This window comes from Oryctolagus cuniculus, chromosome 7 (assembly GCF_051225735.1).
Source record: "Oryctolagus cuniculus isolate XC-2025 breed Fujian yellow rabbit chromosome 7, ASM5122573v1, whole genome shotgun sequence".
Taxonomy (NCBI): Eukaryota; Metazoa; Chordata; class Mammalia; order Lagomorpha; family Leporidae; genus Oryctolagus; species Oryctolagus cuniculus.
Window position 1 is genome coordinate 154180952 of NC_142873.1, and position 26102 is coordinate 154207053.

Sequence of the window (26102 nt, forward strand, 5' to 3'; positions counted from 1 at the left end):
GCCGATCCAAAGCCAGGAGCTTTTTTCGGTCTCCCACATGGGTGCAGGGGCCCAAGCACTTGGGCCATCCTCTACTGCTTTCCCAGGCTACAGCAGAGAACTGGATTGGAAGAGGAGCAGCTGGGACTAGAACTGGTGCCCATATGGGATGCTGGCACTTCAGGCCAGGGCTTTAACCCGCTGCGCCACAGCGCCGACCCCTCCACTTCTGCTTTTTTTAAGTCATGAATTGTTTTCATTGAATATCAACCATTGTAAAGATTGTAAACGTAGGCCGGCGCCGCGGCTCACTAGGCTAATCCTCCGCCTAGCGGCGCCAGCACACCGGGTTCTAGTCCCGGTTGGGGCGCTGGATTCTGTCCCGTTGCCCCTCTTCCAGGCCAGCTCTCTGCTGTGGCCAGGGAGTGCAGTGGAGGATGGCCCAGGTGCTTGGGCCCTGTACCCCATGGGAGACCAGGAAAAGCACCTGGCTCCTGGCTCCTGCCATCGGATCAGCGCAGTGCGCCGGCCGCAGCGTGCTGGCCGCGGCGGCCATTGGAGGGTGAACCAACGGCAAAAGAAGACCTTTCTCTCTGTCTCTCTCTCTCACTGTCCACTCTGCCTGTCAAAAAATTAAAAAAAAAAAAAAAAAAAAAAAGATTGTAAACGTATACTGATGGGTACTTTGGGGAAATACTTGATTTTTTCCGTTTCATTAAAAGGAGTCTTAATTGGGTAACAATTAAGTTAACCAATTAAGAAAACTCACTGCAGTTGACATCTGTTATTAAATTTGGAATGGGTTATGGAAACAGCTCTCTGAGTGTTCCTGTCAGAATCGCTCCCAGTTTGCTAATAGCAGCAGTGGTTCTGCCAAATTATTCTATTTGTAGACTTTTTTGTCAAAACATTGACTATCAGGAACTAGAGTCTCCAGATTATGAATGTCTTTTTATGTGACTAAAATATTAAATAGTATGTGTGTATTAATCAGCCTTTTGTTACTTCAAAATACCTGAAGAGGGGCCTGGCATTGTGGCTTAGCAGGTAAAGCCACCGCCTAAAATGCTGGCATCCCATATGGGTGCCAGTTTGTGTCCTGGCTGCTCCACTTCCAATCCAGTTCCCTGCTGATGGCCTAGGAGAAGCAGCAGAAGATGGCCCAAATGCTTGGGCCCTTGTCACTCATGTGGGAGACCCAGAAGAAGCTCCTGGCTTCTGGGTTTGCCCTGTCCATCTCTGGCCATTTGGCCTTCTGGGCAGTTGAACCAGTGGATAGAAGATCTCTGTCTCCCCCTTGCTCTCTGTAATGCTAACTTTCAAATAAATAAAAAAATCATCAAAACAAAACAAAACCTGAGAAGAGCTTGGGAAGGAAGATGGTTCATTTTGGCCCCATCGGTTCAGGTATTTGGTGAGGGCAGAGGATAGTGAGGGATCATCACATATGTGGTGAGCTAGGAAAGACAGATGCTAAGCTAGACTTGGTTTAAATAGTCAACCCTCTCTCAAGAGCTACCTTCTGAGGGCAAGGCCCTGGTGACCTAAAGATCTCTCAGTGGGCCCACCTTCATAAGTATATCAAGTTTCCACCCTTAATTCATTAACCATTAGCATTAATCTGTTAACCAGTAGATAGAGGACCCTTTTTGGGGGCATCCAAACTGTTACCCAAACCTTAACAAAGTGCTTGTGGTAAAAACACCCATTGAGTAAAAAAAATGGTTTTTGTGCATTCTGTAATTGGCAGAGCATATATCGGTTTAAGAGACAGTGATTTGAAACTCTTTCCTCCCTCTGCCTTTCCCCATTTCATTCTCTAAAATCCTGCCTGTTCTTCAAAGCTCAGCTCAGAGTTCTATGTAACTTCATTATCATGCCAGTTGGAAGCTATCTTCCTTCCCTGAACTGCTGAAGCCTTTTGTTTTGTGCTAGAGATGTCCTGTGTTGGTATTATTCATTTTTTTTTTTTTAAGATTTATTTGTTTATTTGAGAGGCAGAGAGAGAGAACTTCCATCTGCTGGGTCACTCCCCAGGTGGCCACGACGCTGGAAGCTGTGCTGATTGGGAGCCAGGAGCTTCCTCTGGGTCTCCCACGTGAGTGCAGAGGCCCTAGGACTTGGGCCATCTTCCACTGCTTTCCCAGGCCATAGCAGAGAGCTGGGTCAGAAGTGGAACTGCTGGGACTTGAACTGGTGCCCATGTGGGATGTCGGCACTGCAGGCAGAGGCTTTACCCACTTGCTACACCACAGCGCCAGCCCCCTCATATGCCTTTAACTCTTACTGGCTTAATCTCTTGAATGCAAATGCTGACATTGTTTTTGTGCACCTTCCATGGAATCTAAGCATGGTATTTTGTGTATAGTAAATGTTTTGTTGATCTTTCTTGAATGCATGAAGTAAGGTAGAATGTTGTATTTTATCATTTTTTGCTTTCTGTAATTTCATTTGGCTTTGCTTGATAGGTGGTATATGAACATGAAGGCCCATTATCTTAGATGGAATCATGATCTGTAAATCCCTCATTTGACATATAGAGGAGCATTCAGTACTTTTAGCTCTTGTTAGTGCTGCCGAGTTGAGTTTGTGACGACATCTTTGCAAGGTTGGTGCCCCAAGCCTATAGCCCTGGGGCTAGAGATGCCTGTTGGTACTTCTGTTCAGTCCCTCATTCTAGTTAAGTCTCAGTGCTTTATTTTACTGTCAATGAGAAGTTTTTTTTTGTTTGTTTGTTTGTTTGTTTTTAAGATTTATTTATTTATTTGAAAGTCAGAGTTACACACAGAGAGAAGGAGAGGCGGAGAGAGAGAGAGGTCTTCCATCCGCTGGTTCATTCCTCAAATGGCCACAATGGCTGGAACTGTGCTGATCTGAAGCCAGGAGCCAGGAGCTTCCTCCAGGTCTCCACGTGGGTGCAGGGGCCCAAGGACTTGGGCCATCTTCTACTCATTTCCCAGGCCATAGCAGAGAGCTGGATCGGAAGTGGAGCAGCTGGGACTTGAACCAGCGCCTGTATGGAATGCTGGCACTGCAGGTGGCAGCTTTACCTGCTATGCCACAACACCAGCCCCGAGAAGTGGGTTTTAATTACACATTTAAACCTTTTGAAATTGTGTGCAATAGCTTGATTACATTCTAAATCTTCAGTTTCTTTTTAGGTAGATGAAGTGTATTCCAACTTTCATAGAGGTGTGTTTGCTCAAAGGGGCTTGTCAGATGTAAACTGAATGGAAACAAAAGGCACAAATTAACCAAATATTGCCCTAAAATCCCTCAAAGACTTTTTTTTTTAAATTAATTTATTTGAAAGGCAGAGTTACACAGAGGCAGAGAGAGAGAGAGAGAGAGAGAGGTCTCCCACCTGCTGGTTCACTCCACAAATGGCTGCAGCCACCGCAGAAGCTGGGCCAATCTCAAGCCAGGAGCCTGTAGCTTCCTCCTGGTCTCCCATGTGGGCACAGGGGCCCAAGACTTAGGCCATCCTCCACTGCCTTCCCAGGCACATTAGCAGGGAGCTAGATTGGAAGTGGAGCAGCTGGGACTCAAACCGGCACCCATATGGGATGCTGGCACTGCAGGCAGTGGCTTTACCTGCTTCACCACAGTGCCAGCCCTGGGAATGAACTTTATTATGCATGTGAAAGTCATTATGGCGTGCTGTGGTGCAGTGGGTTAAAGCCCCTGCAGTGCCGACATCCCATATGGGCACTGGTTCAATTCCCGACTGTTCCACTTCTGATCCAGCTCTCTGCTATGGCCTAGGAAAGCAGTAGAAGATGACCAAGTGTTTGGGCTTCTGCACCCATGTGGGAGACCCGGAAGAAGCTCCTGGCTCCTGGCTTTGGATCGGCTCAGCTCCAGCCATTGCAACCATTTGGGAAGTGAACCAGTGGATGGAAGCCCTCTTTTTTTCTGCCTCTGTCTCTCTATAACTCTGCCTTTCAAAATAATAAACAAAAAATTTAATTCCCTTCTTGAATTTTTATTTTTTGACAGGCAGAGTTAGTGAGAGAGAGAGAGAAAGAAAGAGAGAAAGGTCTTCCTTTTTCCGTTGATTCACCCCCCAAGTGGCCACCACGGCTGGCTCGTTGCAGCCAGCGCGCTGCGCCAATCCGAAGCCAGGAGCCAGGTGCTTCCTCCTGGTCTCCTATGCGGGTGCAGGGGCCCAAGCACTTGGGCCATCCTCCGCTGCCCTCCCAGGCCACAGCAGAGAGCTGGACTGGAAGAGGAGCAACCGGGACTAAAACCCTGTGTGCCGGCACCACAGGCGGAGGATTAGCCTAGTGAGTCGCAGCGCCAGCTGTTGAATTTCTTTTTTTAAATGAATCTATAGTTTTATTAAGACAAAAACTGACAGTGTGATATGAAGTTTACATTTAAGCAGACTTTTCACAGAAACCTAACACATGCACATGCCTACAGAGATTTTACAGTGTCGCTCCCAATAGGTCTAGACCATGTCAAGAACTGATTGATCTGATGAATCAAGATGAAACATCTTGGGTATCAGTTAATTCTTAGGTTAAAAAAAAAAAAAAAAAAACTTGGGTGTTTTAAAGTAAATCACTGTTCCAATATGCATGTTTAGTTTTCTCCTGAGACCAAGGCTTCCGAAATCATTCCGCCCTTAAATGCTTTCAGTGAAGCTTCTGATGTCCGTGACTGAACCCTGCTACCCATGGTTTCAGGGTTCGAAATTCAAAACAAACCAGAGGCTTCAAGAGTTCGCTACCTTAAGAGCATGGGTCCTTGTCTTTCCCTACTCTCTCGTCTCCTGCACCACTCTCTTCCCCTCTTCCAATATCTCAGCCAGTGGTTTGGATAGATAAGCTGATGCAACTTCATAATTGGAAAAGAAAGGGTCTTCTTGTCTAATTTCAAGAATTAGCACCTCTAAAACAGAGCGGTCTCTCTGCCTGTGTGCACTCTCCCTCCGCAGTCAGTCTCCTTCTCCAAAATGGCAGCTTTGGTAACTTCTGAATGGGGAACACCTTGGCTTACAGGCTTGGGGCATTCACAGCTTTTTCTCTCTCTCTCTCTTCTCTGTTAAAGATTTTTGTTTACTTGAAAGTCATAGTCACAGAGAGAGAGTGAGAGGTCTTCATCCACTGGTTCATTCCCTAGGTGACTGTAACAGCTGGAGCTGCGCCAATCCAAAGCCAGGAACCAGGAGCTTCTTCCGGGTGCCCCACGCAGGTCCAGAGGCCCAAGGATTGGGCTATCTTCTACTGCTTTCCCAGGCCATAGCAGAGAGCTGGATCAGAAGTGGAGCCGCTGGGACTCAAACTGGCGCTCATATGGGATGCTGGCACTGCAGGGGGTAGCTTTATCCATTATGCCACAGGGTTGGCCTCTACACTCACAGCCTTTAAACAGTCCCTTGCAGTCCCCATTTATGGTGTCAGTAACATTTTTTTGAAAAGGTGAAATATCCTGGACATAGAACTGAATCCTCAGGTTTTTTTTTTTCCTACTGTTTCACAGTTTCCCCAGTCAGGCCCCAGAATGATCCCCAAAATAATCCAGCCCTATTCCCTTTCCCTCCCTCCCCCAAATAATACACCAGCAAGAGCCAAAAACTACACACATGCTATGCTGTAAAAATTCAGAGTTAACACTATTGGGAAGAAGGCTGTGGGATGTGGAGATGATAGTATCTTTTTGTTCTCCCAATTCTGCAAGTTTCATTCTTCATGGAAGGCCCTATGGCTTCTCTCAGCAAAGCACAGAAGGGCTGCCTTGAAACACTTACTCCCTCCCCCTCCACTGGGCTGCATAGCTTGGAGCAGCTTACAGCACTTGGGCTGCCGCATGGCACGGAAACTGTCGTGGCTCTTCATAGGACATCTTCTCAAACCACCGCTGTGGTGTCCAGACAAGGGGAATTTCTTCCCTCCCCGCTTGAAACCCACAGTCGGATGTGATGGGCTGGTACTCGGGAGTTAATTCTTGTCATCTTTTTTGTCGTCATCCTCCGAGGGGTAGGAGTGCCACGGCAGCCTTTCCTCGTAGAGGGAAATGACAACTGTGGGCACGTGGCACTGGCTTCCTTGGCAGGGACCAGGTCAGCCTCATTCATCATCAGAGTTTTTCCATTTCATCAGGAACTTGAGTCTGTAGCTCCAGTAATCAGTTCCGGCTCCAACCCTGGGCAAAGCCTCATGGCTTTTCAGACTTCTTTCTTCTTCTTTGGTTTGCTCTCTTCCATCTTATCTTCAGAATCAGAATCAGCTTGGCGCTGGCCTCCCTCTGACTTCTCTGCCTCTTGTGCTGTTCTCTGACTGCAGAAACTCAGCATGACGTCAGGGCAATCCAGATTCCCTTCTGGTTCCCACGCACCGTCTTCATCTGAGAAACTGTCCCACTTCAGGAATTGTTCCACTTTGCCCTTTACAACTCGACGGTCAAGAGTGAGCCAGCAAGTGGAAGACTGTCTGTTTGTCTCTCTCTCTCTCTCCGCTTCTCCTTCTCTCTGGGTGTAACTCTGACTTTCAAATAAATAAATCTTAAAAAAAAAAAAAAAAGTGATGTCAGGTCAGTACGTGGATGTTCTGAGCAGAAATGTCTATAAAGCCTTGGCTTCTCTGAGTGCCTGGTGCCAGGAGGCGAAGCTGCCTAGGCAGAGGGTGTCTGCCCTCAGGGAGCCAGCGTCCAGGAATCCACTTCAGTTTGTGGTTTCTCTCACCACTGACCACTTGGAGAAACCCAGAAGGCCTAATGGAAGTGAGGAGAATTTCTTCAGTTCCATGAAAACCACATTTGTTGTGTTAATCCATGTGATGTGCAGTGCTTAGTAGAGTTTCGTTTAGCGTGAAAACAAGAAAAAGCCAAAAATTTCAAAATGCCCCTATGTCCTCAGGGAATATGAGTGATGACTTCCTTACCTGATCAAGGAAATGAGAAGAAGGGTTGTGCAGATGGAGCCGAGCCTGTCTTAGGGAGCCGTTAGTGCTCCTCGGCTTCTAGGCTTGGGGCCAGGTTAGCAAACAACCAGGGGCTTCATGTTTTCGTGGGCAGTGAAATGGTTGAATGGTGAGAAATTGCTTAAAGCCATGTGTGGCAACAGTGTGAATCCCTTTATTTAGCTTTGTTAGTTGTACTTTGAGAAGATTTGGAAAGGGAGGAAGATGTTTTATTGAACCAAATTGATTTATTTTGCTTGCGGAAAAAACAGTAACATAACTGATTTTGTATTAGCCCATTTATTGTTACTATAACAAAATACCTGAGGCTAGGCTGCTTTTAAGGAAAAGAAGTTTATTCTGACTCAGAGTTCTGGAGGTGAAAGGTCTCTGGCCTCTTCTGGTGATGGCCTTCTTGCTGGCAGAGTCCTGAGTCAGAGCGTCACACGGACAAGGGAGTGCATGTCCTTGTGTCTGTCCGGTCTCCCTCCCTCTCACAAAGTCACCAGGATTCAGCCACTGGGGCTCTACCCTAATGAATTTAGTTCTAATCACTTCCCAAAGACCCGACCTCTAAGTGCCATAGTTGGATTACGTTTCTGTCCACTCAGTGCCTCTTAGTGGGGGTTAAATTTCAACACATGAAACCTTGGATGGGGGCGCCTCCAGCGTATCCAGATGCAGACTTTGCAGCCCCCGCTGACTGAGTTCCTTCTGAAGCAGAGTGTGGATTCAGACTGCTGGATTGTTGTGCAAGGGAACAACTGGAGTTGAGATGCTAAATTTAATCCAGATGTGAGCCATTCAGCCAATTGGAAGGAATCCCATTTCTCTGGACTCTTTTCCTTGTGAATTTTAGAGTGAGGTGGAGGAGGGTTAAAAATTTTAAAAAGTCAATAAGTTAGGGAAGATAGTTGGGAAATGATAATATGCAGGGGAGCAAAAAAGGGCATCAAAGGGATATTTTTCCCAGTAATTTTTTTTTCTTTTTGCTGGAAAACATTTCTGATTTTTACTTTACGTTTGATATGACTGTATATACTTTTCGGGATATGAGTTAGGGCTGCAAATGTAAGTATCTATTGATTAGTAAGTTAAGCACATCGAGAAACAGCTCATCCGGGCAAGTATGGAAAAGGTCTAGGCCGGTGCCACGGTTCACTAGGCTAATCCTCTGCCTTGCGGCGCCGGCACACCGGGTTCTAGTCCCAGTCGGGGCGCCGGATTCTGTCCCGGTTGCCCCTCTTCCAGGCCAGCTCTCTGCTGTGGCCCGGGAGTGCAGTGGAGGATGGCCCAGGTCCTTGGGCCCTGCACCCGTGTGGGAGACCAGGAGAAGCACCTGGCTCCTGCCTTCGGATCAGCGCAGTGCGCTGGCTGCAGCAGCCATTGTAGGGTGAACAAAACCAACGGCAAAGGGAGACCTTTCTCTCTATGTCTCTCTCTCTCACTGTCCACTCTGCCTGTCCCAAAAAAAAAAAAAAAAGAAAAGGTCTAACTAGGATCCTTTATTTAGTAAAATTTCCGGGCTGGCACCGCAGCTCACTTAGCTAATCCTCTGCCTGTGGCACCGGCACCCCGGGTTCTAGTCCCACTCGGGGCGCCGGATTCTGTCCCGGTTGCTCTTGCTCCTCTTTCAGTCTAGCTCTCTGCTGTGGCCCGGGAGGGCAGTGGAGGATGGCCCAGGTCCTTGGGCCCTGCACCCACATGGGAGACCAGGAGAAGCACCTGGCTCCTGGCTTCGGATCATGGCCGTAGCAGCCATTTGGGGGTGAACCAGCGGAAAAAGGAAGACCTTTCTCTCTGTCTCTCTCTCACTGTCTAAATCTGCCTGTCAAAAAAATAAAATAAAATTTCCGGCAAACTCATAATATTCTTTCCTACCTCAGGACAGCTGTTCCTGCCTGTCCTCCACGTTGCTAGGAGAATTTAGGCCTTTCTACCACTTGCAAATAGCCACCAATTGCTAATTACCACTGAGATCTAGAAGTGCTTTGCCGGGGCCCAGCTGAAGTGTCATAAATCATTTTAGAAGCATCACATACGTTGTGATTCATGTTTCCATTTTCCTTACTTGATCATCTTCCAGTTCTTAAAGATGTTGAATGTAATCAGTATACGAATTGCAGGAGTGGCGAAGGTGAAGCGGGCGGTTTCTAGTGCCCCTCCCTCTCACCCAGTAGGTTCAGCTGATTCTTGGAACATTTACTGTTCTCTTAAGTAAATCATCTTATGTAAAAGCTAGAAAAAAAATATTGTTTTTATCCCACATCTTCAGAATGTTATTTTTTCCAGGATCCAAAGTTAGGTTTTCCTCTTATTTATTAAAGATTTATTTGTTTAATTGAGAGGCAGAGTTACAGACTGAAAGAGAGGGAGAGACAGAGAGGTCTTCCATGCACTGGTTCACTCCACAAATGGCCACAGTGGCTGGAGCTGGGCTGATCCGAAGCCACATGGGTGCGTATTCAAGCACTCGGGCTGTCCTCTGCTGCTTTCCCAGGCCATTAGCAGGGAGCTGGATCAGAAGTGGACCAGCCACAATTCATATGGATTGCCTACACCACAGGGCTGGCTCCATGGTTCCCCCCCTCCCTCCCTCCCTCCCTTCCTCCCTCCTTCCTTCTCTCCTTCCCTCCTTCCCTCCTTTCCTTCTTAGAGACAGAGACAGAAAGGTCTTCTTCCATTGGTTCACCCCCAAAATGGCCACCAAAGCTGGAGCTGTGCCGATCCAAAGCCAGGAGCCAGGTGCTTCCTCCTGGTCTCCCATGCGGATGCAGGCGCCCAAGCACTTGGGCCATCCTCCACTGCCCTCCCGGGCCACAGCAGAGAGCTGGGCTGGAAGAGGAGCAACTGGGACTAGAACCCAGCGCCCATATGGGATGCCGGCGCCGCAGGCGGAGGATTAACCAAGTGAGCCACAGCGCCGGCCCCATGGTTTTCCTTTTAAGTTGGAAGTCTTGGATCATTATTGCTGGCCAAAGGAGACTTTTACTATTCTCCTAACTGTCCGTTGGTTGATCCTTGAATTAGAGGAGATGTTGGAGAACAGATTTTCGTGTTTTTGTTTTTGTTTTACCAGAAGTCAATTGCTATTCTGGTTTTCAGTGGGAAGAAAAAATGTGATCAGAAATCCTGGTTTTTGAACTCTTATCTGTCAACTGAAGGTGGATCCCAACCCCTGTGAGAAAGTGCTGAAGAGCAGATTTCATGCTGATGGTGGAGAAGAGATGATGCGCAGCCTGGATGCACACGTCTGTGATGTTTCTGAGCTGCTGACCGCAGTGTGCTGATGTCTGTTTCTTGCCCGCTACCAGCTGTCGAGTGGAATGTCATGGCCAGCTCCTCGGATAGTGAAGATGACGGCTTCATGGCTGTGGACCAAGAAGAAGCTGTGCTGGAGGGGGCAATGGAGCAAGACGAGGAGCCCCGCCCCGTGCTGGAGGTGGAGGAGACCAGACACAGCAGGTCCATGGCCGAGCTGCCAGAAGAGGTGTTGGAGTACATCCTGTCCTTTCTCTCTCCCTATCAGGAACACAAAACTGCAGCCCTCGTGTGCAAGCAGTGGTATCGACTTATCAAAGGTACTGTGGAAAGGAGAAAGGTTATTTATTTATTTCAATTTTTTGTTGAATGATTCATTTTTAGCATGTGTCAAGCCCTTTTGTAACTGCTTTACAGTTTTGCAGCAAATTATATGCATAGCATAGACTCCATTTTACAGCTGGAGAAACTGAATGAGGATCAGTCAACTGACTGACTCGAGGTCACAGTGTTGTAAAGGGGGATCCAGGATTCCCATTCAGGTAATCTGGTGTTCAAGTCCATGCTGCTAATGAGGAAGTGTGTTATTTATCAAAGCACTTAATTTTAGTAAAAGTGTGGTCAGTGAAAACATTTACCATTTGATTTTATCTGTAAGTAGCACAGGCCCTGTTCATTTCTTTTAAGATTTATTTATTTGAAAGGCAGAGTGACAGAGACAGGGGAGGGGAGAGATCCTCCATTTGCTGGTTCACTCCCAGAATGGTAGCAGTGGCCAGGCTGAAGCCAAGAGCCTGGAACTCCATCCAGGTCTCCCAGGTAGTTGGGCCATCATGCACTGCCTTCCCAGGCACATTAGCAGGAAGCTGATCAGAGACAGAGCAGCCAGAACTCAAATTGGTGTTCTAGTATAGGATGTTTCTGTTGCAAGCGATGGCAGAACCCACTGTACCGCAGCACAGTTTTAGTTTTTAAAATGTGTTTCTCCTTTTTTTTTTATCTGTTTCCTAATCAAGTTTTCCTCTTTTAGCTAAATGCTGAGGTTGCTAGCCATGCTATGTGAGTGTTTTTAGTTAACAACAGTTATTTGGCTTCTTCTATTTTAGGAGAAAAGGTTTTGTGTTTTGTCTGACGATGACTAGGCCAGTTGAATAATCTTTGATCAAAGCAAGGATTGTATCAACATATTCTTTCCTGGTAAGAGCAGAGCAGGCAGAGATATGACAGGAATCAGTCTTGAAATCTGTTCCTTGCATCAGGGTGATTCTGCTGGGGAATCTGGTCAAGTTCCAAAGTTGCCTGGAGGACTACGGACCAGTTGTGTTGAAACTTTATAGGAAGGCCCTGTGCCTATTTGTTCACAGCTGGTAAAACTGGAAGGCCTAGCCTAGCCTGCTATTGTTTTCTGCATTAATGGGCTTTCCGGGAGAGAGTGCCCCCTCCACTGTGGAAACGCAGGGTTTAGATGGAATAATCCCAGATGAGGGACTGGGATCAAGTGTGATAACATAGGAAAGAACCCTTACTCAGTACTCACAGTCTTAGATCTTTTAGAGGAAGACCCTGCTGACAGTGTCGTTGTTTGCTTTTAATTTTAACAGACTTTATTTTTATTTTATTTATTTATTTATTTATTTGATAGAGTGGATAGTGAGAGAGACAGAGAGAAAGGTCTTCCTTTTGCCGTTGGTTCACCCTCCAATGGCCGCCACGGCTGGTGCGCTGCTGCAGCCAGCGCACCATGCTGATCTGAAGGCAGAAGCGAGGTGCTTCTCCTGGTCTCCCATGGGGTGCAGGGCCCAAGCACCTGGGCCATCCTCCACTGCCTTCCTGGGCCACAGCAGAGAGCTGGCCTGGAAGAGGGACAACCGGGACAGAATCCGGTGCCCCGACCGGGACTAGAACCCGGTTTGCCAGCGCCACTAGGTGGAGGATTAGCCTATTGAGCTGTGGCGCCGGCCAGACTTTATTTTTTAAAGGAGTTTTAGATTTATTACAAAATTGAGGAAGATGGAAGATAGAAGGATTCGCCATCAGCTGCACGTGAATAGCGTGCTCGTTGTCAGCACCTTCCTGAGTGTGCGTGTGTGACAGCTGGTGTGCCTACACTGACACTGTCATCACGCCAGAGCCTGTGATTTTTTTCTGGTGTTGTACATGCTAAGGGTTTGAATAAGTGATGAGCATCCACCATTGTAGTATCATACAGAGTAACTCCCCTGTTCTAAAAATCTGTGCTCTTTAATCTCCCTTGTACCCCAGCCCCTGGTAACTACTTACCTTTTTACTATCTTCATAGCCTTATTCCAGGTTGTCATGTAATTGGAATCATTCAGTACACAGCCTTTTCAGGTTGGCTTCTTTCACTTTTTTTAACTGTCCTCCATGTCTTTTCTTGGTTTTGTTAGCTCATTTCTTGCTAGCACCGAATAATATTCCATTGTTCATGTGCTGTAGTTTGTTTCTGTATTTGCCCATTGAAGGATATCTTGCTTGTTTCCAAGTTTTGGCAGGTTTGAGTAAAGCTGCTGTAATGTCCATGTGCAGGTTTTGTGAAGACATCATTTTCATCTCCTTGGAGTAAATTCCAAGGAGCATGATTGCTGGATCAAGTGGTAAGAGTATGTTCAATTTTCTGAGAAAACACAGAACTGTTCTCTGAAGTGTCTGTGCCGTTTTACATTCCCATCAACAGTGAAAGAGGGTTCCTGTTGCTCCATGTGCTTTTCAGCATTTGTAGTCGTCTGTGTTTTGGATTTTCATTATTCCAAGTAGGCATAGAGTGTCATCTCATTTCAGTTAGCATTTCCATGATGACAAGTGGTCTGGAGAATGTTTTCATGTGCTTATTTGTCATCCATAAATCTTTGGTGAGGTTTCTGTTATGGCCTTTGACCCATTTTTATGTTGGGTTGCTTTCTTATTGTTGAGTTGAAGAATTCTTTGTATATTTTGGATAATAGTCCTTTATTAGATGTGTCTTTTTTTTTTTTTAAGATTTATTTTATTGATTTGAAAGAGTTAACAAAGAAAGGTATAGACAGAGAGAGAGAGAGAGAGAGAGAGAGGTCTTCCATCCGCTGGTTCACTCCCCAGTTGACCGCAACAGCCGGAGCTGCGCTGATCAAAAGCCAGGGGCCAGTAGCCAGAAACTTCCTCCAGGTCTTCCACACGGGTGCAGGGGCCCAAGGGCTTGGGCCGTCCTGTACTGCTTTCCCAGACCACAGCAGAGAGCTGGATGGGAAGAGGAACAGCCGGGACTAGAACTGGTGGCCATATGGGGTGCCAGCACTTCAGGCCAAGGCTTTAACCCACTGTGCCACAATGCCGGCCCCAGTTTTGTGTTTTTTATTTAGATCTGTGATCTACTTTGAGTTAGATTTGGTGGAGTGTGTTTAGATTCACTTTTTTGCATGTAGATGTCCAGTTGTCCCAGCACTATATGTCGAAAAAGGCTGTTTTTTCCTCCATTGTAAACCTTATTTGTGTGGCTCCATTTTTGGCCTCTTTTTTGTCCTGCTGATAATTTACGTATTCTCTTGCCAGTACCACACTGTATTAAGTACTGTAACTTATAGTAAGTCTGGAAGTTCCATAGTGTGGGTCCTCTAATTTTTTCCTCTTTCATTGTTATTATGGCTGTTCTGGGTCTTTTGTCTCTCCACATAAACTGTATTTTGTTTGTTTAAAGATTTACTTCATTTATTTGAAAGGGAGAGTTAGAGAGATCTTCCACTTGCTGGTTTCCTCCCCAAATGGCTGCAACTGCTTGGGGAAGCCGGGATCCTGGAATTCTATCCATGTCTCCCCTATGAGTGGAGGGCCTAAGAAGTTGGGCCATCTTCTGCTGCTTGCCCAGGTGCATTAGTGGGGAGCTGGATTGGAAGTGGAGCAGCCAGGATTCAAACTGGTGCTCATATGAGATGCTGGTGTTGCAGACAGCAACCTAACCTGCTACACCACAACATCAGCCTCCCTACATAAACTTTAGAGTCAGTTTGTCAATATCTACAAGTAGCTTGCTGGGAATTTGATTATGGTGCATTGCCTCTGTAGATAAAGTTGGAAGAATGGAGATTTTGGCAGTATTGAGTCTTCCTATCAGTGGACATGGGGTATCTTTCGATTTATTTAATTCTTTTATTTCTTTTGTCAGAATTTGATAGTGTTTCTCATAGATCTTATATATATTTTGTTAGATTTTTCTACTTAAGGATTTCATTTTTTGGTACTAATGCAAATAATATTAAGTCTCCCATTTCAAATTCACTTGCTCATTATTTGTGAATAGGAAAGTAATTGACCTCTGTATATTAATCTTATATCCTACAATCTTGAGATAATTGCTGACTAGTTCTAGGACCAACATAGTGGTCTTATTTCTCTCAGGTGTTCTGTGTCTTTCATTCAGCACAGCCGAAGCTGAGCCAATCCGAAGCCAGGATCCAGGAGCTTCCTCTGGGTCTCCCATGTGGGTGCAGGGTCCCAAGTGCTTGGATCATCTTCCACGGCTTTCCCAGGCCACAGCAGAGAGCTGGATTGGAAATGGAGCAGCTGGGTCTCGAACCTATCCCATATGGGATGTTGGCACTGCAGGCCAGGACTTCAACCCAGTGTGCCACAGTGCCAGCCCCCAGCATTGCATATTTGTGGAGCTCACTGTGGTAGCATATAGCTGACCATATTGTTACTAAAAACCACTGTGCTTTTAAAAAGTATTCCAATTTTTTTTTTAAGATTTATTTTATTTATTTGAAAGTCAGAGTTACACACAGAGAGAAGGAGAGGCAGAGAGAAAGAGAGGTCTTCTATCCGATGGTTCACTCCCAGTTGACTGCAACTGCCGGAGCTGGGCCAGTCCGAAGCCAGGAGCCAGGAGCTTCTTCCGGGTCTCCCATGTGGGTGCAGGGGTGCAAGGGCTTGGGCCATCCTGTACTGCTTTTCCAGACCACAGCAGAGAGCAGGATCGGAAGTGGAGCAGCCGGGTTTACCCAGGTGAATTTGTCGTAGCATAAGGATAGTGATTAACGTGTATTTCTGTGCTCCTGCTTCAGGACCAGCTAAGGTGACAAATTCAGGAACGATACTTTCTTTCAGAATTGGCATAAGTGGTTGTACTTTTCATTGAAAATTCTGCTCTGATGCAATGAGTCATTAGAATGAATGTGTTAGAAAAACAAGGTGTTCCAGAGACAGAGCTCTCACTTTTTAAAAAATGGGCTTTAAAAAAAAAAAGTGGCTCAGAATGACAGCAATAATTTATTTTGCCCACAAAATCTGTTCATATGGGCAGCACTCAGTGGGAATAATTCAGTTTTGTTCCATGTGGTCTCTGATGGGGTGGCTCAGCTTTGGGCTGTATGATTGATTCATTTTTAAGATGACTCACGTGACTTGCAAATCAGTGCTGGCTGTCAGGGTGGCGCTCAGCCATAGTCCTCAGTCTCTTCATATGGACTTCCACAGGCTGCTTGGGCTTTCCTCAAAGCATGGTAGCTGGATCCCGAGGGCAAAATTCCTGATAAAATCACCTTTGATGACCCTCATCCACCAAAGGTACAAACCTCTCCAGATCCAAGGGGAAGGAGCACAGACCTTCATCTCGCTCTCTTATTTTTTTTTTTTTTTTTAAGTTTTAGTTAGTTATTTGAAAGCATAGTAAGAGAGAGATGATAAACCTTGCATCTGCTGGACTCCCCAAATGGCCACAACAGCCAGGTCTGGGCCAGCCCAAAACCAGGAGCCGGGAACTGGATCCTAGTCTCCAATGTAGGTGGTAGGGCCAGGCACTTGGGCCGTGGCCACTGCTCTCCCAGGGTGCACATCAGCAGAGAGCTGGATCAGAGGCAGAGGATCCAGGACTCCAGCTGGCCCTCTGATGTGGGATGCTGGTGTCACATGTGGTGGCTCAATCTGCTGAGTTCAGCACCAACCTCTCATCTCTTGATGGGAAATATATTTAAATCACATTGTATGAGAAGCCAGTAGGATGGGAGAAGTTGTTCCACTTTGGGAAAATATAATTTGTCCCTGAAAATTGACAACCCTTCCATATGCCAAGTTCACTCATATTCTTCCCCTCAAACCCCAAATTTTGTCCCATTACGCCATCGTCTGTGAGTCAGGATCTTGTCTTAGGTCCACATGCAGATAAGGAACTTAGAGTGCAGTTTCCCAGGTGCTGGTTCCTTGAATGCTTTTGCTGTGTGATGATTCAGTATCTCCCCCTACGTGTGCTCCTGGAAAGTACTGTGTTCGGAGAAGGCATAGCAGCCTCTACGGACAAATGGCATTCCAAGTGTCCCCACCCTCCCGCAGTAGCTGGCACCAGTCCAGGCCCAGGCAGAGTATGCTAAGGGCTCTGAGGCCTGAGCCAGTGATGCCTAGTGACTGGGCCCCTGAGGGCGGACCAACTGTTGACACCAGGACAGCTCTGACAGCAGTCCTCTTTAGAGAACTCTAGAGAAGTTTTAGTTTTGGAGCAAAGCTGAGCAATAGGTACAGAGATTTCCCTTCCATCTGCCTTCTCCCAGGATGCCCCCCACTGTCAGCATCACTGGCCTGAGTGGCACGTTTGTTATGTTGATGAACCTACACTGACACATTGTTATCACCCAAAGTCCAAGTTCACGCTTGGTGAGTCTGTAGATTGGGACAAATGCTGTTGCTTTTAAGGAAGCTTTCTTTAGTAATGCGTTCACCATTTTATAGCCCACTATAGGCTAATTATTACCTCCTGTTTAAAGTGGAGAGTGCTTGATGGCTAGGATCTAATGAGAGATATTTACTGAACACCTATTATATTGCAGCTACTGTTTTATCATACTCTGTTACAAAGCTAAGTTATCCCTACCCCTTTGCGTTGGAATATCAGTTATCCTATCAGTTATCCTGACATACTACCTCAAAATATAAGAGGACCAGAGTTACAAAGCGTGGGCTCATTTTGTAACTTTGAGTAAGTCATTTAACCTCCTTGAGCCTTGGTAAAATGAAAGGATTGGATCTTCCAGGTTTGAAATTCTGTGGTTCTTTCTTTTTTTTTTTTTTTTTTAAAGATTTATTTATTTATTTGAAAGAGTTACACAGAGAAGGTGAGGCAGAGAGAGAGAGAGAGGTCTTCCATCTGTCTGCCTGTTCAGTCCCCAATTGACCACAAAGGCTGGAGCTGCACTAGTCCGAAGCCAGGAGCAAGGAGCTTCTTCTGGGTCTCCACGTGGGTGCAGGGCCCAAGCACTGTGTCATCTTCTACTGCTTTCCCAGGCCACAGCAGAGAGCTGGATCTGAAACAGAGCAGCCGGGACTCAAACCAGTGCCCATACGGGATGCTGGCACTGCAGGCGGCGGCTTTGCCCACTACACCACAGCACCGGCCTCTGTGATTCTTTTTTGGAAAATTAGAGTCTGGAGTCCTTCAAAAAACTTATGTCTTTTAAAAATAATAAAACAGTTACTAGATAATAGCCAGGAGCATGATTTACTCATTAGGTGCCAGACTGAGGCTTTGTTCTTTTGTCTTCAGGTGTAGCCCACCAGTGTTATCATGGCTTCATGAAAGCTGTCCAGGAAGGAAGCATTCAGTGGGAGAGCCGGACGTACCCTTACCCTGGAACTCCCATCACGCAGAGGTTCTCGCACAGTAAGTATTTGCCATGACAGCAGGTCCTACCCTGCCCAGGACCATGCTTCCAGAAACTACTTTTGAGGCATATATTTTGCCTGAGTTTTTATTGAAAAGAATGTAAAATGAGAGCTTATGTTAATTTTATAATCAGAATTAGGGAAAAATGTGAGCCAAGTATTATGTGAGTGCTTTGTTGATAATTTTATATTCTTCCATTTCATTGGATTTTTCTGTGCTCCAAAGGGACCAGAAGGTTACGCTTAGAGCTCTAAATACCTGACATCATCTACTGGGAAAACTAAGGGAGGGCGTGTGTCAGGGGTGTTTCTGAGCATCTTGCTCAGGGAGTCGCCAGAGGTTAGCACCGACTCTCACGGTGACTGCTTTAATATAGTATATCCTCAGCAAACACAGAGCTTGACTGGAGTCACATGAAAATTTTAAATGTGAAGGGTATTGATTCAAAAAATTTTAAAGGTATATTTGTTTATTTGAAAGGCAAAGTTACAGAGAAGGAGAAAATATTCCATCCTCTGGTTCACTCCCCAAGTGACCTCGATGGTCAGTACTGGCCAGGCTGAAGCTAGGAGCCTGGAACTCCTTCCAGGACTCCCACGTGGGTGGCAGGGGTTCAGGTACATGGACCATTTTCTGCTTTCCCAGGTGCTTTAGCAGGGAGCTGCACTGGGAAGTGGAACAGCAGGAACCCGAACCAGTACTCGTCTGGGATGCCTACATTGCAGGAAGTGACTTAACCTGCTGAGTCACAGCTCTAGCTCCAAAGGACTATTGGTTATAAAATACAAATTTATTTTTCCTTTTAAAGATGTATTTATTTATTTATTGGAAAAGCAGAATTATAGGGAAGAGAGGGAGAGGGAGAGAAAGATCTTGCATCTGCTGGTTTACTCCCCAGAATGCTGCAATGGCTACAGGTAGGCCAAGCCAAAGCCAGGAGCTTCATCCAGGTCTCCCACATGGGTAGTAGTGGCCCAAGCACTTGGGCCATCTTCTGTTGCTTTCCTAGGCACAATAGCAGGAAGCTGGATTGAACATGGAGCAGTGGCCTAATCCACTGTGCCACAATGCTGGCCCCATAAAATACAAATTTAAATACTGACAAACAGACATAATTTAGATTTTTAAAAATTATTCTAGATTTACTCTCCATTTAAATTTTTTTGTGGACTCATTATTATTCTATTCCTATCCATATTCTATTCTGTTCTTCCATCAGAATTGAGACTGAGGTGTGGTGGATCATAGGCCTGTAAAGGTGTGCTTGCCAGAGGCTCTCCACAGAGAAAGCTCAGTGAGGGTAGATGGGAAGGGGTAGGGGCCCTCTTAGAAAGCTCTCAGTCACTGCTTTAATTGTGTTACTTCCTTCTTCCCAGACCCTCAGTTCCTGTACATTGTCTGAAAGTTAAAATGTAAACTTAGTCTTACTGTCAAAGCTATCCTTGATTTTTTTTAAAGATTTATTTTTGTATTTGGAAGGCAGAGTTACAGAGAGGCAGAGGCAGAGAGAGAGGTCTTCCATCTGCTGGTTCACTCCCCAAATGGCTGCAATGGCTGGAGTTGGGCTGATCCGAAGCCAGGAGCTTCTTCCCGGTCTTCCACGTGGTTGCGGGGACCCAAGGACTTGGGCCATCTTCTACTGCTTTCCCAGGCCATAGCAGAGAGCTGCATTGGAAGTGGAGCAGCTGGGACTCAAACCAGTGCCCTTATGGGATGCCAGCACTGCAGACAATGGCCTTACCTGCTACACCATAGCTGGCCCCAAAGCTATCCTTTTTTTTTTTTTTTAAAGATTTATTTATTTGAAAGAGTTATACAGAGAGAGAGAGAGAGAGAGAGTGAGTTGTCTTCCATCTGCTGGTTCACTCCCCAATTGGCCGCAACGGCTGGAGCTGTGCTGATCTGAAGCCAGCAGCCAGGAGCTTCTTCTGGGTCTCGCACAGGGGTACAGGGGCCAAAGGACTTGGGCCATCCTCCACTGTTTTCCCAGGCCGTAGCAGAGAGCTGGATTGGAAGTGGAGCAGCCAGGACTTGAACTGGCACTCAAATGGGATGCCGGGACTGCAGGCAGCGGCTTTATCTGGTACACCACAGTGCTGGCCCCCCAAAGCCATCCTTAATTTAAGAGCTGTCCTTTGCAGCAGGTTGTCATTTTACTATTGCCGTGCGTGGTTTCTTTCTTCCTGGATTATTCCTGTTCGCTTAGCTGAATTCTCCCCCTCCTGGAAGACTCAGTTGAAGTTTGACTCCTTTATGAAAGCTTTCTCATTCTCTAGTCCACAGAGAATGTTTCCTATTCTGAGTTTACAAAGATATTCTTTCCTGGAATAATAATTTGGTACTTAACTCATATTGTCTTTCATTATTAGCTTATATGAATGCATTTAAAAAACATTTTAAACTCTTGGTGGGAAGGAGTGTGTATTGGTTATCCATGCTACATAACCAGAGGCCTCAGTTCCTGGCTACATGGATCTCTCCATAGAGTACTCACTGCAGGATGGACACCACAGTCTTGTACCACCTAGTCTCAGAAGTCACTGTACCACTTCGACTCTGTTCTGTTGTTCACACAGGGATTGACCAAGGATGTGACTACCAAGAGGTGAGGATTACTGGGGACCACCCTAAACAGTTGTAGATCATCATTGTCTGAATCGAATCTAAATAGGTCAAAGGAATAGGCCAAACTTTGTTAACTCAGTCCTCTCAAAGAGCTATTTTTGTGCTGTTGTGAACTGCCAGCAGCTGTAGATCTCAGTGTGGTCTCTGGGCCTCTGGGGAGGAGGGTGTCTATGAGACCATTTCGAGGACTCTCTGAGGTCAGAACTGGCTTTGTTTGTGTAGTTACTTATTTTATTTAAAAGGCAGAGACAGAAAGAGAGACAGAGATCTCCCATTTACTGGTTTACTCCCCAAATTTCAGCAACAGCCAGCAGCTGGGGACTCAGTCTGGTTTTCCCACATGAGTGGCAGGGACCCAGGTATTTAAGCCACCTGCTGCCCTCCCAGGTCAGGTGTGCACTGCTGCCCTCCCAGGTCAGGAGTGCACTGCTGCCCTCCCAGGTCAGGTGTGCACTGCTGCCCTCCCAGGTCAGGTGTGCACTGCTGCCCTCCCAGGTCAGGTGTGCACTGCTGCCCTCCCAGGTCAGGAGTGCACTGCTGCCCTCCCAGGTGTGCACTGCTGCCCTCCCAGGAGTGCACTGCTGCCCTCCCGGGTCAGGTGTGCACTGCTGCCCTCCCAGGTGTGCACTGCTGCCCTCCCAGGTCAGGTGTGCACTGCTGCCCTCCCAGGTCAGGTGTGCACTGCTGCCCTCCCAGGTCAGGTGTGCACTGCTGCCCTCCCAGGTGTGCACTGCTGCCCTCCCGGATCAGGTGTGCACTGCTGCCCTCCCAGGTCAGGTGTGCACTGCTGCCCTCCCAGGTCAGGTGTGCACTGCTGCCCTCCCAGGTCAGGTGTGCACTGCTGCCCTCCCAGGTGTGCACTGCTGCCCTCCCGGGTCAGGTGTGCACTGCTGCCCTCCCGGGTGTGCATTGGTAGGAAGCTTGAATTGGAATAGAGCCAGCACTTCAACTCAGGTCCTGTGATATGGTATGTTGGCATTCCAAGTGGCATCTTAACCACTATGCCAAATGCCCACCTGTTTATTTGTTTTAAGCAGTGAATATGTGCAAGTGACTAGCACAGTTATTCCTATAAGTTTACTGCCACCACTTTGATTCATGCTATAATTCCATCATCTGTTTTTCCCATCATTGCTTTTGTACTGTCAGTGCCAATATCAACATAATAAGGAAGGCAAGTAGTATTATTCAAAATAGTTTTGAAAAAATCTAAAGTGTTCTCAGACCACACTTTGAGACTTGCTGGAATTAACTGTAAATGCATCCTTACTGAAAATATTTAATGATGTACTGGAAAGTCTAGTATTTGTAGTTGAGGGAGGCCTAACTTCACTTAACCTATAGAGACTTGGAGTCAGAGGTAGAGATAAACTTTCTCCATATTTTTTTTTATTTACTTACTTTTAAAAAAATGTGTTTTGTCTATCTGAAAGGCAGAATGAGAGGGAGAGGCAGTGAGAGAGGTCTTTCACGCATTCCTGGTTCTCTCCCCAGTGGCTGCAACAGCCAGGGCTGGGCCAGGCTGAAGCCCGGAGCCTGGAGCTCCATTCAGGTCTCCCAAGTGGGTGACAGGAGCCCAAGGACTCGGGCCATCTTCTGCTGCCTTCTCAAACACATTAGCAGGGAGCTGGATTAGAAGCATAGTAACCAGGACTGGAACCAGCACTCTATGGGATGGCAGCTTAACCCATCACGTCACACGTGCCACCACCTCTACTCTCTCGTGTATTTTTTCTTTTTTCTTTTTTTCTTTTTTTTTTTAAAGATTTGTTTGTTTAATCGAAAGGCAGAGTTACAGAGAGGCAGAGGCAGAGGTAGAGAGAGAGGTCTTCCATCTAATGGTTCACTCCCCAAATGGCTGCAATGGCTGCAACTGTGCCAATCCATAGCCAGGAGCCAGGAGCCGCCTCTGAGTCTCCTACATGGGTTCAGGGGCCCAAGGACTTGGGCCATCTTCCACTGCTTTTCCAGGTCATAGCAGAGAGCTGGATCTGAAGTGGAACAGCCGAGATTCGATGGGATGCTGGCATATGGGATGCTGGCACTGCAGACGGCAGCTTTACCTGCTACGCCACAGCACCATTCTTGCTCACGTGTTTTTTCAAATAAGTATTACAACCTTCAGAGAGGAAAATTTGATGAAATCTGGGTAAAACAGAAATCAGATTAGGAAGTATTCAAGGATGAACAATTCTTGCCAGCAACAGCTCAGCTTTCTAATGGAAAAGGAAAATATTTTTCACTTAACTAGATTTTTTTTTTTTTTTTTGGTGGTATACAAATGATGGTATACAAAAATTAGAATGACTTATTTGAAGGGGCAGTGGAAAGGAATAATACAGTAAGTAAGCTCAAAGAAGTTCAGAAGTTCGTGGGTTTGGGTACTTGCTTTTACCTCAGAGTTTTTTTCAGGAGCCATCATTGTGGTGTAGCAGGTTAGGCTGCCTCCTCAGAGGTTGGCATCCCATGTGAGTACCAGTTGGAGTCCTGGCTGTTCCACTTCTGACCCTGCTATTGTACCTGGGAAGGTAGCAGAAAATGGCCTAAGTAGTTGGACTCCTGCCAACCACATGGGAAATCTGGAGGGAGTTCCAGGTTCCTGGCTTTGGCCTGGTCCAGCACTGGCTGTTGCAGCCATTGGAATAGTGAACCAGCGGATCAAAGATGTCTCTGTCTCTCTCTCTTTCACTAAGTAACTGCCTTTCAAATAAATAAAAAATCATTTTAAAGGTGTTTTTTTTCAATCTTTACTTGGAATTCAACAAAAGCTGCCTTAAATTTAAAAAGAAAGCCCGGGTGTCTCCTTGTCTCTGATGTCTCTCTCATTGTCTCTGACGTCTGTCTCATTGTCTCCTTCCATCTGTCGCTGCAGAACTGCTTCTGGCTTCCTGGCCCACTGAGAACTGTTAAGCAGGGGAAAGGGCAGTGTTCAAAATAGACTGAAACAAGTAATTCCTTCCTACGCTGTATTTCTCTCTTGATCTGGATTTCCTTTCTTTTGGCTAATTCATGTTGAGCTTAAGATCCACAATATTTTGCCTGTCTCACCATAGAGATACACGGACGTTTCATATTCTGTTCCCAAAAGTGTAACTCAATAGGTCCTTCCAATTTTCCTCTCTGGCTTAGTTATCGTCGCTATTATCTTCTCAATTACACAGGCTTGAAATCCTGGATTCATCCTTGATTCCTCTCCTCTGTATTCAAGAGCCAAATCCTGTGTTGATTTCTGTTCTATCTCTGTAATTGTCTTCATCCTTTTTCTTCCTTTTCTGGGTTCTCTGGTTTGTGACCCAATCATTGTGTCTTTAATGAATTATCACAGTATGCCTCTAAATGGTCTTTGCCTTTCTTCTCTCTCCATCTGAACCTCAATCAGACCCTGTTGGCAGCTGCCTCTAAAACCAGGGACAGTGCCACCTGCTGGGATGTTTGGGGATGTGTGAGGTCGTTGTTGTCTCACCTGGAAAGCATACAGTCCTTTGGTAGGCAAGGGCCAGCGATGCTTAATGTCCTGCAGTGATTGGGACAGTCCTACACACAGAGAATTGTCCTGTCCAGAATGACCAGCTGTCCCGTTGGGAAACATGACAAGGCTGGTACCAGAGCCAGCTTCCCATTCTTTTACCAAAAAGCCTCAGCCTTTCTGCACCAAGTGTTTCCAGTCTACCTGGCTTTCAGCCCCGGTTTACCTTCCCAGGGTGACTCACTGTCGCCTCCTTGCGCAACCAGTCTTTAGCCACATGAGCCTTCTCATTGTGTTTTGAACTGCTTGGCTCTGTTGGGGAACTGTGATTTCACCACTCTCCCTGCCTCCTTCCCCCTCCCTTTCCTTTGCATCCCTGGAATTTTTTCTGCTGCTTCTTTTAGCAAAAGTGTCCTCTAAAATTCATATTCAAGACAAAGCCAAAATCCACGTTCTTCATAAACTGCTCTCAAATCCCCCACCCAGAAATGAAGCTCTTCTCTCCTTCAGCTTGCCCTCCCCTGTATGCAGTTCATGCATGCCTGTTTGGATCACTCTCTGTGTAAGGGAGGCTACAAACAAAACAGGAAAGGACTTTGGACTTGGGAATCAAGTTCCTCAGCCCCTCTGACCCACAATTTCTTTATCTGTAAAATGTGTAACAAATTCTGTGTATGCCACAGGGTTGCTGAGAAATGTATTTGAGGAAGCATTGTAGAGTGTGTGTTAAGCTGTAAAATGAAGGGGTATTTTCTCCACGGGGTTGTTGTCTACTTGAGGATAAGCAGAGTGTATTTTTGACATCCTTTGTATCTTTTCATATCACTTGGTTCTTAGTTGACACGCAATAATTTTGTTAATGAATTTTGATATGTTTTGTGGACTGAAGTACAGCGGAGATGTGTGCACTGCACCGTCTTTCCTGTGTAGAAGTCTGGAACTGGAAAGGCAGGGGGAATAAAAGGCCACTCTTGGATTTTTTGGTGAGTGCGTACATGGCTAATTATACACGCCTTGATTAATGGATGTTCTTTTCAGATTGATGTAGGGGTCCGCTGAGTCTCCAACATAATGCTTTCAAAAATGTGTTACTGCTTAGGCTGCACGTGCGATCAGGTATTTCCATATACGTGCTGATTGTGCTCCTGCAGGAGCCTGCAGGCCCAGGCTGGATAACCACCCTTGCTTATTCCATAGTTATGTAATTACAGACCTTATCAAATCTGTTCTGGCTTGTAGGTATGAGACACATGACAGCATAGTCTCGTTAAGTATGGGATAAATGCCTCAGGACTTTTCCCTGGAGACAGTGGAGCAACAAAAGAGAATTTAACATCTGAAAATGCAAATATTAGAGTGCTCTTCATTCAGCGAGCATTAATTGAATGTTCCACATAGTGTGTGGAAAATAGGAAACTGCTGGAAGATCTTACACTTGAGATGATTGTAATACAGAAGAGAAGCATTCAGAACTGTGAAGAACTGCTGGCTCGCTGTGTAATTAAATTGCAGATATTTGACCTTTATTTGAATAGGGATTATTAGATATTAATTTGAGATATGCTTGTAATAGTTCATGGAGCACTCAAGCCCATTGCAGAAAACTCGAAGAGATTTAACAGTTGGAATAAACATTCTTAATATTATCACTTAGCACAGTATTCATACTGTACTATGAACTATTTTACATAGCATATTCCAGTGGTCTGCATGTTTTGAAAGGAAAATATTCTATTTGGAGAACTTGGGCAAAAGAAAATGACTACTTGAACACTAAGGATTAGTTCTTAATTTTTTCTGAAAGGCCCATTTAAACATGTTGGGTGTTCCCACTAAGATCAACCTATAAGTGTCTTAAAAATAGGCAACAAACAGAGTTCACTAGGATGCTTGTCAGTTGAGTGTAATATATGTACTTGTTTCCTCATTCCATTATAGTTGAGTTCTAAATACAGCTGCCTACATGGGCTCCCTTCCTCTCCCATCGTTGCTGATACTGACTCCTGGTCATTGACAGTACAGTTGTGTATGAAACTCAGTTCCAGTCCCATTGGCTTTGCATACTTGGGGCTATGCCTTCCTCTTCCAGAAACCTTCGTTTGCTCAAAGTGAAGCAGGAAAATGCTGGTCGCCCTGTTTTAGTGCAGGATTAAAATACATGTGGTAAAGACCTGAAGGGGCTGAGCTGCTGGCTGCGTTTTCAGTCCAAATAGAGAAGATTGTT

The 26102-nt window shown here is 46.0% G+C and overlaps 1 protein-coding gene and 1 pseudogene across 10 annotated transcripts in view; one reads left to right on the forward strand and one right to left on the reverse strand.

The window, feature by feature from the left end:
* FBXO42 (F-box protein 42) overlaps window positions 1-26102 on the forward strand; it is a 112318-nt gene that overhangs the window by 31054 nt on the left and 55162 nt on the right. For 6 of the 10 annotated variants that reach the window (XM_002722323.6, XM_089301466.1, XM_089301464.1 and 3 more), the window contains exons 2-3: window positions 10199-10465; window positions 17668-17784. In XM_002722323.6, coding sequence (XP_002722369.1) covers window positions 10216-10465; window positions 17668-17784 — 367 coding nt within the window. In that variant the 5' untranslated portion in view covers window positions 10199-10215. Of the gene's footprint in view, window positions 1-9989; window positions 10466-17667; window positions 17785-26102 lie in introns of all 10 variants that reach the window. The other 4 variants (XM_070079234.2, XM_089301465.1, XM_070079235.2 and 1 more) reach the window with 3 other exon arrangements.
* LOC103345459 (chromobox protein homolog 1 pseudogene) lies at window positions 5803-6502 on the reverse strand (annotated as a pseudogene).